The sequence below is a fragment of the Eucyclogobius newberryi genome, unplaced genomic scaffold (assembly GCF_026437365.1).
Source record: "Eucyclogobius newberryi isolate DKJ021-1_F unplaced genomic scaffold, fEucNew1.0.hap1 SCAF_10, whole genome shotgun sequence".
Lineage (NCBI taxonomy): Eukaryota > Metazoa > Chordata > Actinopteri > Gobiiformes > Gobiidae > Eucyclogobius > Eucyclogobius newberryi.
In genome coordinates, this window is record NW_027315724.1 from 12,862,033 (window position 1) to 12,875,549 (window position 13,517).

The window sequence follows — 13,517 nt, forward strand, 5'->3', positions numbered from 1 at the left end:
AGTTAGATGGTTAGAAAATACCGGTTCACCAAGGCCTATTTTCGTTTTCATTACATCCACTGAATTAACAAGCATTCCAAGGCTAGTGGTAATACTGAAAGATTTTGGAAACACGTGTTGCATTTTTTCTGGTAACTGTTGCTATTATATTTGCAATACATTTAAAAAAACAAACAAACCACCATTCAGTTCACAGTGCACTTTTAAAACGCACCCAAGAGCGATCAGATTGTGCGTAACACTGAAATATTAACTGCTGAACAAAGACAATATATTATAAGTGTCTATAAAGAAAGGAAACGTTTTAGTTTTCTGGTAGTGTAAAACAAAAATTGGTAATGATTGGGCAGGTTACATTCAGTTATTTGAGTTATTTGTTTGTGTCTGTATGGTTATTTCATCTCTAGCCATGGGTTTCAGTCATGTGACTTATTTGCTGTCACTGCCATTTTCAAGACGTCACAGTATGTTGTTGCCTCTCCGCTGTTGGATAGTCATGAAAAACAGATCATAGAACTGAAAAAGGAAATGTTGACACTTCGAGAAGACAGAGGTTATGGGCTTTGATCCTTTTCTACAGCGGAGAAACGCCGACACTTTAAAGCAGCGACAACATGTCACAACAAACCTTTGCGGACATTTACATCGAAGCTTCTTCTCTGCACCGGACAAGTCCTCAAAGCTTTCAAGAGCTCGGGCTTTGTGTCTGAAGCTAAAATATAACACCTGGACAGTTGGAAATTAGGCTGGTTAAAACTGTCTGCAAGTATAATAATATGTAAATTAGCATTAGCAAGCTGCTAACTACCTGAAACAAACAGCTCAGCCTCAGTCTGGAGTGATTTCTGTAAGTCCACTGGTCCCTCCTGACCACAGTAATACATTTCTGGACAAACAGAGTCTTTGGGGACGTTACAGAAGAGACTTTTTGCCCACACTGCAACATGCGGCTTTCGTCCTCAAGATGGCAGTTCTACCTAGAGCTCTTTGGAAGGCTTCTTTAGTGTCGGAATGCATTTCCATGAGCCAGGTCTGAAACTTGAGCACTGAGCAGCTGACCTCACCCAATTTTTTTTTTAATAAATAACATCAAAATCGTACCTGAATTAAACCTTTTAATCACAAGGCCAATCTCAGGAAGATATTTAGTAATTCAAATACTGTGGCGCTCTGAGAAGAGGCTAAAGCCAAAGTAAACAAGAAATTACATCGGGATTATTGTCAGTTTTCCCTCCATTTATTTCCTTCTCTATATCTCTATGCCACATTTTAATGTATTTTTAATGTATTGGGATTGAATAATGTTAGATGAATTATGTACTGGAAATGTTTTGGATCTTTACTCGAGTGCCGTGCGTCGATAAACTTGAAGGTGCGCTAGCTTTGCTTTGCTCATACCCCAAGTTATAACAAGATCAAGTCAACATTTGGGGACATTATTATTTTCTGCTTTTGTCGTCTGCGTTCTCTCTTATCCAATCATCTCGCTTAATTCATACCAAGAGCCAAAGAGAGCCAGAGAACGTTGGAAGCTAGATCTCGCAGGGTCCGCTTTGGCTCCAGCACAGTTCTCTTAAGGCAGTGGAGACACTTTTAGACCGCACCGATCCGCTCCAAAGTGAACCAGTGGAAACATGGCTTTTGATGTTACAGAGACTTGACATTTGTTTTATCATTCTTTTTTCCACAGTTATTAAGTGGCAAAGTGAAGATCCGAGTGCTGAAGGATGAACCTCTGACAGGTCAGTGGGTCATGGCCGGATTCAGTACTTAATACTCTGTGTACTTTGTTCTCACCTGTGAAGTAACTTGTTGTATTTGTGTACTTTTATCCAAACAAGATCATAGTTTTCCTTGCTGTCGCGTTGAAACTGTTCCTAACCTGCTCAAACCGTACCCTTGTGTCTCTGGGCAAGACACTGAAACTGTTAGCAAGGACCTTCTACCTAAATAATAGAATGTGCAATTGCAATTTTGTCTTCGATTGCAATATATTGTGCAGTAGAGGTGGGCAATATATTGAAATTTAGATAATATATGAATGTTGTTTTTAGATAATATATGAATGTTGTTTTGAAGCTATGCAACGTAAAGTATTGTTTATTATAGTAAACAAATGCTACAAACACAACTGATTAAAAAATAGAAATGAAAAATGGGGTATATGATGATATTTCTACACTTTTCTGATTCATTTTACAGACATTTCACATTTGTTTGATAATTAAACCTCAACTAATACATTTAAAGATATTTTTTTGTATATGTTGTACAGTTCTATCCGAAACCCAGCCTCACTACGTCTCAAAGATAATTCTAACTTTTATCAAAAACGTAAAATATAAAATAAACGTAAAGAAAAAGTAACTCGATTTGAAAATAATATAAATTAAATTGTGTAATTAATGTACAGTATGCTATGTCAGTTTGTGGCTTTATTTTAATATTTGTTACGTCTCAAAATGAACATTAGTGGTAGAAACGCAAAGACCTTTCATCATAAACAACAGAAGGCTGAATGTTTCACGCTTTTTGTAAAGTCTTTAACAGTAACATCCGCCTGCAGCTCACCTCTCCACTGTGAGATCTGACTATTGATTGATTGTATAAAACCCCATAGAGATAGAGATGTCCAGGATGTAGTCATAGTAACAATGAGCTAGCCAGATGCCATTGCCATTGTACCATAAGTGAAAATGTTTGTGTTGCTGTAAGTGCATTCAAAGCAAGGTTTTTTTTTTTGTGTCTGTTGCAGCCCAGCCCCCCCCTCCATCTCCTGCTACTGCGGCTCCTAAAACTCTGAGAAAAAGCAAGCTGAAGGGGATAACGTGTGGACAGTGTGAAGTCAGAACGGCTGGTGTAGTACGTACACTCACCATTTAAGTCCATTTAAGTAAATTATAAAAACACAAAACAACGCTAATGCAATTCTCCCCATGCTATGCCACTCTGACCATTCCCCTCGGTGCTTTGCACGTTTATGTTTGCATTAACTACACTTAAGCCCAATCCCTTCGTCAATACTACAGACCTCTCCTTGTGATTGCGTGTTTGAGTCTCTTCGCTCTACCTTTGTTCATGTGGGAGCTGCAGAGCATCTAGTGCACGCGGGTCTGTATGCTGTACTGCTGTGTAATGGACTTGGAGTGGGAGTCTCAACATTCATTACGGTTTAGATTCATCCAAAAGAAAATAGTCAAAAGCAGCATTTGTTCATAACATTTTACTCTATATAAATGTAGCAAGGTATTTATGTTAATTAATCACAACAGTCCGATACAGCGACCGCATCTCTGCAGACGCTGCAACAATCACTCACTCATCAAACAAGACCCTGAGATACTTGAACTCCTCCACTTGGGGCAAGTGGAGGAGAGGGCAAGCCACCTTTTTCCGGTCGAGAACCATGGCCTCGGATTTGGAGGTGCTGATTCTCATCCCAGCCGCTTCACACTCGGCTGCAAACCGTCCCAGTGCATGTTGCAGGTCCGGGTTTGATGGAGCCATCAGGACAACATCGTCTGCAAACAGCAGAGACAAGATCCTGTGGTCCCCAGTCGGGGGTCGGACACCCTCCGACCCCTGACTGTGCCTAGAAATTCTGTCCATAAAAATTATGAACAGAACCGGTGACAAAGAGCAGCCCTGGCGGAGTCCAACATGCACTGGGAACAGGTCTGACTTACTGCCAGCAATGCAAACACAGCTCCTGCTCCGGTCATACAGGGACCAGACAGCCCTGAGCAAAGGGCCCCGGACCCCGTACTCCCGGAGCACCCCCCTAAGGACACCCCGAGGGACACGGTCGAAAGCCTTCTCCAGATCCACAAAGCACATGTGGACTGGTTGGGCAAACTCCCATGAGCCCTCGAGCACCCGATGGAGGGTATAGTTCTGGTCCAGTGTTCCACGACCGGGACGAAAACCACTCTGCTCCTCCTGAATCCGAGGTTCGACTATCGGTCGGATTCTCCTCTCCAGTACTCTGTAATAGACAAAAAAATATTTTTGGGGATCATCCTTAGAACTTTAATAAATTTATATTAATTAATAAGTAGTGCACAAATGTTAAAAGACTAGAACAAGTCCCAAGTTCTTTTTGTCCACAGTGAATCAAATCAGACTTGGCATTTTGAAAAGACTAATGAGTAAAAAAGAGCAATTACCACAAAAATATGGCTGTTACAGATTCAATCATGCAACAAATTAAATCCTAAATAAATACCTTGTGTTAATATAATACAAAAGTTAAAAGGTTAATATTTCTTAAAGGACACATATTTTGTAAGATTTTAACCATGTTCTAAGGCTGTTCCTTCATCAAAAACATATCTGGAGTCAGTAGTATTTAGCTTCATTCATGCATTAATAAGTCCTCTCCTTCTGAACCTTTACGTCAGAGGAGTTCTACCTTTTATTTATTGCATTTATTACAACTGCGTTTGCGTTACATACAGTTTGTTTATCTAGCCTTTTTCATTATCTCTGCAGCCAATAGATGGACCCCTTATATCAAGTCATGTGTGCTTTTGTAGACATTTTGTTGTTGTTCTAAAACACAAGCTGCCAAAGCATCTAGAGCATTTGTAAAGGGCAAAAAAAACAATACACAAAAAAGCATAATATTTCTGCATCCATCTGTGGTCCTTACTATGGATTTCAAAATCTTGATATTGCGATTGGCAAATATTGGTTATCGGCAACAACAGCATGACATATTATTATATACTGTATACTGTATATACTGAAAAATCCATATCTAACCAAAGAACCACAAATGAAATGTGTTTTATTTTACCCTTTTCTACAAACCACTAAACACAAAAGTCCCAAAGCCGCTTGTGTGTATGGACAAACCTCTGGAGGGCTGAAGTAAGAAGACTACCATTAAGAGCGTGATGAATGTAATGACCAAGGGGGAGGAGCTGGGACCATTTTGTCGGGTTATTTTAGGCGTGTACCACTTAAATGGAATGCGGTAATTTGCTGGATGTGTGCAATTGAAGTCGATGGCACCGAATGGTTGAATGAAACTCCTAATGACCCCAGCGGCAACGCCTTTAATGTTTTATAGTAGTAGTCTGACCGAGCGCGTACGCCGCACACAAACACACTTTTGGGCCAACCCTTATGACCCTTAACGACGGCATTAAGGCCAAAGTGCTGCGGTTGTCTCTGCCATTTCCTTTGGACTTTAACAAAAGCACAACCTCTGAGTCCTGCCGCCACACACTTGGAACTATCCACGGACACGATTTCTACCTTATGCTGTGTTCCAGGCTCATTCAGGCAAGAGCAGGGGCTGTTAAGTCATCAAAATGCCATTTACTGCCTGGTTGAGATACCTAGGCTCTTGGGAGTGTTTGTAATTTATCCTTCCGGGCTTAAAGGGGGAAATAAGGCGATGTTGTATGGGGTCATTTAAAGCCATATTGTAACAAGTGTTTTCAACAAATGCCTGCGTGATTGCTTCGCATAGCATGATATTTAAGCAGTATCTTAAGCCTTTTAGAAGTGGCAAGAATAGGCTAGTCTTGTGGCTAGGTACCACTCACAAGATATTTTGGTATTCTTGTTTTGCACAATGCGGAGTTGACGTTGCACGCCGATAATGAATGCTCTGTTTGGGCAACAAAATCATTTCGGTCTGCTTTTTGTCCCCTCGGATTTCATCTCTGCTCAACTAACAAAACCACCTGGAAATGTATTTTTCAGACGGATAAAAATACCAATTCACAAGCCCTATTTTGTGCATTTTGTATCCACCAATATTTTGCTGAATGATTGCGCATCAGCAAACATTCCTAGGCTGGATAAAGATGAGGATTACTGGAGGTAGGACTTAAATACTTCAAAAAGGTTCATTTAGTCTTCGAGGTTATTTATCAGATACATTGTTTTAAACAAACCAGAACAGTGTTATTTTAACGTGGCTAATTTAAACAGATCTTGTCGCCATTCTCATACCTACAGATGGCGCTGTTCCTCTACCAGTGTTTACTACAGGAAGGAGAATGGCACCAAAACCTACTAAAACCCGACTAGAATCTTCTGGTAAATGATGTGATCATTTTACAATATATTCTCTTTTTATAATCAATCAGACACTAGTGGCCCCTTTGACATTTTCTTAAATTATTCTTTTTTGTCCATTATCTGATAAAAAAGGAACGATCAAGCTGCTGCAAGGCATGTAAAACTTAAAAAGAAAGCTCCAACACTCTTATTTCCAGTCACGTCAACCATTCTGGGATGAATCAGGGTCAGTCTTTTTCGATTAATTTCACCTTGACTACTTTAAAAAAAAAAAAGTCCCTAAATCAATTTTTTGTGAGATTAGCTTCAGGTATTACAATCAAATGCCCAAACTAGTGTCAATCATCCCTCCAGACACCAGCTTTACTCTTCTTTATATTTATACATAGAAAATCAAGGCAGGATTAAATCAGATTTTCCTTTTTGTTTCCCCTTATAATTAGAGTAAATCAGACATCAGAGGCCCATACTACAGAGTCTCAGCTTCACAAAGAGTCCAGCCGTGTGTTTCTGCTCCAAAGCGTTCAGAAACAGCTTCAATTGACTCATTTTAGTCCGGCATTTTAGGAAAATAGTCCCCCTCGATACGGGGTTTTTAAGGTTCCTGTGTACACATTTGTCGGCTCTGCTCGCAGCCTCTGGGGTCCGTGGCCTCTGACACAATGCGTTGACTCAGAGTAGTCCTATCGAGTTGCTCTGGGCTCAGTAAATCAATCCTCTCCTCGGTTTGTTTGTTGCCCAGTGAGATGTTCGGGATGAGATCAAAACAAACTCCGTCTCTCCTGCTTGTCTCGCAGCGATGTACTTGAACATTATTTTGCATACACCTCTGTCCCTTCTGTCTGCTGAGTGCTGAGGCAGGGTTTGTGGAAATTAAATGTCACAGAATTCTCACGGATAAAACACACACACACCCACAAGATTTTTTTGGGACTTTATTGGACAGGACAGTGAAGCGTGAAATGGGGATGAGAGAGGGAAATGGTCGGAACCGGAATTGAACTCAATACCAGCCAACGTTTAAACACTTATATTGTAGATACAGTACATACCGAAAACATGAAACATATGAAGTAAGATGTATAGAAAATACCTTTATAAATATGTTTTATATTTTGGACACTCTGATCAGAGCAAATGGTGGCTATTTCAAAGAATCAAAGTTTGACATTATTTCACTTTTACGACATAGTTTCTTAAGTGTTCAGTGATTATTTTGACACCTTTAGTAAGGATCTATACTGTAAATAATGAACAGGTAGAATACACATTTTGACAGGTAAAAAAAAACAAAAAACAGAAGAAAAAAAAAGGGGGGGAGCAATATCCAGGGTCTAATTGATACTAAAACTCATCTGTAGTGAAGTAGTAAAGTAAATGCCTACAGTTGTGTCACTGGGCAACACACTTCACCTGCCCTTCCTTCACTGTGCGTAAACGTTTAATCATGTACGGGAACATAGTTTTGTTAAGGAATTAGAGAAAAGTTCTTTGTATATATGAAAAAATGTCTGCATCGATATAGATATTGAAGCTGCTGTTGCTAACTTAGTGATATATATTATTTCACTTTACGAAACGATGTAAAAAGCAGTCGCAGCAGTAGTATTAGCAGTAGAAAGTGGTTGTGGTTGTCCAAATATGTGAACCCTCTTTTCTCTTTCTACAGAAGTGTATCGAATGCTCCGAGGACTACTGCATCGGCTGCTTCTCCAAATTCCACCAGAAGGGGGCATTGAAGTACCACTCCACCATCCCGCTTCAGGTGAACTTGATCCCTGTGCATTAAGTGTAGCTCCTTTTCCCTTTCCCACTCTTTCAACGCGATCCCCCCTGATCCCATTCCCTTCCCCTTTTTGCATTCCTCTCATCTAATTTCGTCTTTATTCCCCTCCTCATCTTTCGCTCCCGAGTCCATAAGTGCTTACTAAATATTAGAACACAGAGAAGTGGTGGAGTGAGAGTTTAGCTTGTGTAGATGTTGCTCATTAGTGAATGCCTTGATCATGGAGACTCATAGCGGCGGCTGGTGCAGTGCGGCGCAAACAACACAAACGATGATGAGAAGCGCAACAAACAGGCGGGAGACGGAGAGACACAACCGCAGAGGTCAAAGGCAGCGAGCTTTAAGGCGCATATTATGCAAAATGGACTTTTAAGAGCTTTTAAACGTGTTGTAATTGTTCTCATTTACACTCTGGAAGTTGCACTGAGAGCGGTTTGTGCAGGTTTGAGTCGTCTTTATTCTCCTGCGTTCAAAACACTCCCTTTATACCTACCTCCCACTTTATGCACTTGCTTTGTTTTCAGATTTTTCTTTTTTTTTATGTTGACAGTCCAGCACCTATCTATTTTGGGTCAAATACCCAAAAAAATCCACTGTCTGCTGCTGTTATGATCTGAAACTGAACATGTGTAATATACTATTATACTCATTTTGACTAACTCTATTCAACACTTACTTTATTTTGATTGTATTCAGAGTACAGTTACTTTTCTAAAATCAGAAGAATACATTGTGGTATTTAATTTTTAAATTTAGGCTTTCAACTGCACTGAATTAGTGAGAAAAACTAAACTAAACCGTTGTTGTTATAGTGAGAGCATGTAATGTTTCCTTCTCTAATTGGAGATGAAGGTATAAAAAAATGCTTAAGAATCTGTGAAAGAAAAACATAAAGCAATTTGAATCTTTTCACATTATGATTTAATACAATTAAATTCAAGTATTCAGAATACAGAGCTCTGATTAGACAAAGTGATGGAATTCATATCACAAAATACATTTTAATGCAGGCGTTCAGTATTCTGTAACGAAATACATGTTCAAACTCAACAGTGTCTGCTCTCCACTGTCGGGCCCGTCACTATGGTCCAGCAGAGCGACTCTTGTATATACGGTAATAGTGTGCTATTGCTATGACAACGGCCCTTCATTGTCATTCCAAATCTCTCAAATCAGAAAGGAATCCTCATGCCGGGAACCCAGGAATACTGCAGCTGTCCTTTCCAATTAGCCAATGCTTAATTTATTTTTAAATCAATGAACAGGGAATGTGCGTTTAACTCTTTCAACATATGATCAGTAGTGATGTGTGATAAGTGTTTTGTATTGATTAGGTTTGTACTCAAATGCATTGAAACTCACTGACTATGAACAACTTAACTTATTTTTTTCAACCTCTTCTTGAACTACTATGAAAATGAGCAAAACATAAATGATAAACAATGTATGACATTTTAAGCATTGATATTTGTCGTATCAATACTTTTCAGCTCATCACTAACAATCAGGCTTCACTCTTGTGTCCAAAGTGTTAGGAGAATTGGTTTATTTAAATGGGCCTCATGATGAATAGATGAATACTGACATATTTTTTTCCCCCTCTCTATAAATTTTAAAACAATAATCAGGAAATGTGTCTCCATTAGAAAATTATTTTATATTTTTCTCTTTTACTTTTTTTTGGCTTTCACCCCCATAACAATTTTTAGCTTGGTTTAATTCTGATACAAAAACTAGGATCAAAGTTGATAAATTGAATCACTCTTCACACTGGTGTCAGGTCACGCGCTACGTTTACATGCACGCTGGTCCAATTTAAACACATTCTTTTCTTTCAAGCATTTTTTGGTCCATAGGCCAGATGAATTGATAGTTTTTTTCATTTTAGTTTCAGCCTTACTATTTTTTATATTTTCAAGAGGTTTATGACAAAGCAAGAATTACACCCACAATTTAGCTTTTTGTGCTTTAAAACCTGTTAGAAAATAAAAAAACTCCATCAGCGCATCTTCAAGAGGCATCATTTTAGCTTAGTCAAATTGATTAAAATGTCATATTCGCTGACCTTTCTCATTCCAAACAACAAATTGATTTATTGAATTAAAAAAAATCTTATTAGCAAAATGATGGTTAATTGCAGCCCTACAGTCCCAATCCCAGAGCAAGTATTTTGAACAGTAATGTCTGTACTGTTGCAAAAAGGGACTAGATCTTGGCAAAGTAGTATTTCTTCATGACAAACACAGCCATTTGCAATCTGCTTTTGAGTTATATTAATATTTCCTGACTTGAAATCCTCTGTGAATGGAAACAGTGCTTACGCTAACACTCTACCTGCCACTCATCCACCGTGTGTGTCTCATTTTGGGCTCATCTGTCTTTATCTTCCCTCGCTGCAGTCCCACTCACACAGTCCACAGCCCCTCACCAAACTGTGGATACTGGCAGGACATTAAGACTGGGGATTATACCCAGCTGACGCAGGCATCTCTCTATCTCCACTAATCCTGTTTCATTTGCCTTGGAATAAAGGCGAGAGGCAAAATGAGAAGAAAATGGATATTAATTTCAGCACATTGCTTCAGTTACCCAAGAAGCCTTCTACGTTTTATTATTTGTTCTGAAAGGTTAACTGGCATTCTTTCAAGCAGTTCCGCAGGTTATGTGTTATACTATTGACAAATAATTTTCAGATATTCAAGGACACTCTTATTACACTTTTATATTGAGGTTTATTGAGGTGTAGTTGTAAAAGATTGGCTTACACAGCGTGTGGTCATAGCGGCTGACAGGCAGCAAATGGGAAATAAAATAAAGTGATGCTATTGTTATATTTATTTTTCCATCAAGTTTAAAGGTGCTGATTTTAAGGTCATACAATGTTCTCATTTGAAAAAAAGTTTGCAGTCATTCAATTATTTCACAAATCTAAATTCTAAAAAAGTCTAAATAAATTATTTAAAAGCCCAACTGGCTACAATTTAAAGTGCCGACTCATGCAGTTAAGATAAATATATTTAGAATTTTGCTAAAGATTATTAGAATGTTATCACATAATAGCACATTTTTTAGGTTTATCATTTCACTTCCTGTTTCTAATGGATGACATCACACTAGAAAATGACCCATCAAACACTGGGCAACCATTTTGTTGTTGTTGACAAATACAAACATATGAGAGCAGCTTTATTTAGTTGAATTCATGTTCAGAGCATCAAAAAAGTTGTTTCTTTGTGTAGATTTTTCTCCATAAATACCTACTCCAACAGGTACAAATACACCAAATGAAGTCAAAATTAGAAAATCGTAAAACCTGTCATACGCCCTTTAAAGTCTAGACATTGTATTTCATAAAGGATTTGTTTCAGATATTATGTAGAGGACCAAAAAAGTCGGGTAAAAGGACCTTCATTGCCGCTTACTGGTGTAAACTGGCTCTGGCATGGCGACTTCTAGCGTTTGTATTGCTGAAATATTTGGCCCGTTGTATTAGTTTTTGGTGCTCACCACACATGTAACCTTTCTTTTTGTTGACATCTCCATGACATCTTTGTTGTGTTTGTTCTACTGTAGAACAGCTTCAAGAAAGTAAAAGGCAGAACAGCAGCAGCAAAGTTACCTACCTTTGATATTGATATTAGATGTTACTCTTTTAATCCTTAAACCTTTCTCACTGGAACATAACCCTAATCTTCCAGTTGTGTCCCTCTTTTGCAGACAGTGTTACAGACCCATGTGAGCGCCCGAGATGTTGTCAGCAGCAGCAGCCTCCAGCCTCCAACGCCTAATCCGAGCTGCTATCCCGATATCTTTTCAAATCCTAATCCACGTCCCAATTCTACTCGCAATCACGGCCTGTTGTCCGACGCCTTCACAGATCAGAGGCCTGCTGGTGCTGTCACGGCTCAACATGCGCTAAATCAGAACAACCCCAGTCAGGTGGTGTAAATGTACTGTATTTTCCTTGTCATTAATTTGATTGTAAATGTGTATTGTTATGTGGTATTGTTAGTCCTGGTATTAGTGTAGCACCTTTGTGGTTCCAAGAGGTATTTTATTTTATTTATTTTATTTATTTTATTTATTTTATTTATTTTATTTATTTTATTTATTTTATTTATTTATTTTATTTATTTTATTTATTTTATTTATTTTATTTATTTTATTTATTTTATTTATTTTATTTATTTTATTTCCATGAACGATAATATCTGAAATACAAAAAGATAACCCTCCAATTAAGTTCATGCCCAACCTCAGATGATTTTGTCACACTTATACCAAATCGTTCAACATTGACAATATGCGTTATATTATTCATAGTATTATTTTATATTGGGACACTCAAAGACACAGAAATTAATATTGCATATGTCATTCACTCCATACCTGGTAAGCAATTATTGTATAGCCAAAGCTGCCTGACAGAAACAAGGCTGCCAATCTGCTCTGTTCTATTTTCCTTTGCTCTCAGGTTTTTCTGGTGAATTGTCTTAAATTACCGTAAGGCTACCCCAAATAAATTGTCTGTTTGCTGTAACCCGAGTCAACATTTTTCAAGTGGCTCGGTCGGTAGGCAAATTCTTATTTTTTTTACTTTGAAGGCAAAAAAAAGAAAATAAGAAAAGAGTCGGAGTGACCACCAGGGGTCAGGCTTCAACAGTCAATGACGGACGGAAAACGTCTCTATCAACCCGATCAGGAGACTAAATCTCACGATTTTAAGACATTTCAATCAACCTTTTGTACGCCGCTATCCTTTATTTTGGTAGCGAAGGCGAGCGGGGGAACATGCGGGGGACACGGGCGCCGCCATGTTTGTTGTGATGATGCTACTGGGCGTGTGTCAATCCCAGAATGCATTGACAAAAAAAACACTTGACAGAGCCTGGCATGTCCTATGGACACTTCAGTGGCGCCGACAGAGACAAACCAACTTGTTTAATGTAATATGTCGTCATTAACCCGCGGTCTGCTTTGTTACAGACACATGTGGGGGAGTGACTAGGCAGACGCACATGCGTTGCGCAGTACGTTATCTTTGCTGTAAGGATAACAAGTGTGATACAAATATTCGACACGGTAGTTTAGAGAAGTCCGGTCGGTGAGTCGGTGAAATAAGTGAAAAATGATGTTTCATTTTTCACTTATTTCAGCTTTTTCGTACGTACCTCAAACTCTCAAAGAATATTTTCTGACCAAATATTGATGCACAAAGCTCTGGGGTTCGCTCCATTTATCGTTTACATGCTGTGACCGCCAAGCACAAATATGTCAGACAAGGTTGGGCATGGCGTGAATGCTACCTCTGCTCCCCGAGAGTCAAAAGAAAACGACCCAGACCAAACCTAATTGACGTTCTATCCACAGGCAATATCTCCAGGCAGGCTTATGAACTGGCTGTACCTTTACACCACAAAATGGCCCCCAACCGGGCCGACAAAAATGTTACATTGACATTTCAGGCTCTTCACAGAACCAAGCGCGGTTAACATTGTTCTCTGAGCAGCCATTCAAACAGCAGTGGTCAACTCATGCTCGCAATATGTATGAATGTGTTGTATGGAAATGGGCAGTAGGAGTGGTGTTGTCACAGTTTTGCCAGTTTTATTTGAAAGTCTGAACCAGAGAAGACGCTAATAACGGACATGGCTTGTTTTGAGGTATATTAGCCTTAGCCATTAAAGGAGCTGTA

The 13,517-nt window shown here is 38.9% G+C and overlaps 1 protein-coding gene across 1 annotated transcript in view; it reads left to right on the top strand.

Annotated features, from left to right (window-relative positions):
• zbbx (zinc finger, B-box domain containing) overlaps positions 1-13,517 on the top strand; it is a 42,731-nt gene that overhangs the window by 26,747 nt on the left and 2,467 nt on the right. The window contains exons 5-8 of the mRNA XM_072459584.1: positions 1,691-1,742; positions 2,756-2,862; positions 7,706-7,801; positions 11,540-11,761. Coding sequence (XP_072315685.1) covers positions 1,691-1,742; positions 2,756-2,862; positions 7,706-7,801; positions 11,540-11,761 — 477 coding nt within the window. The remainder of the gene's footprint in view (positions 1-1,690; positions 1,743-2,755; positions 2,863-7,705; positions 7,802-11,539; positions 11,762-13,517) is intronic.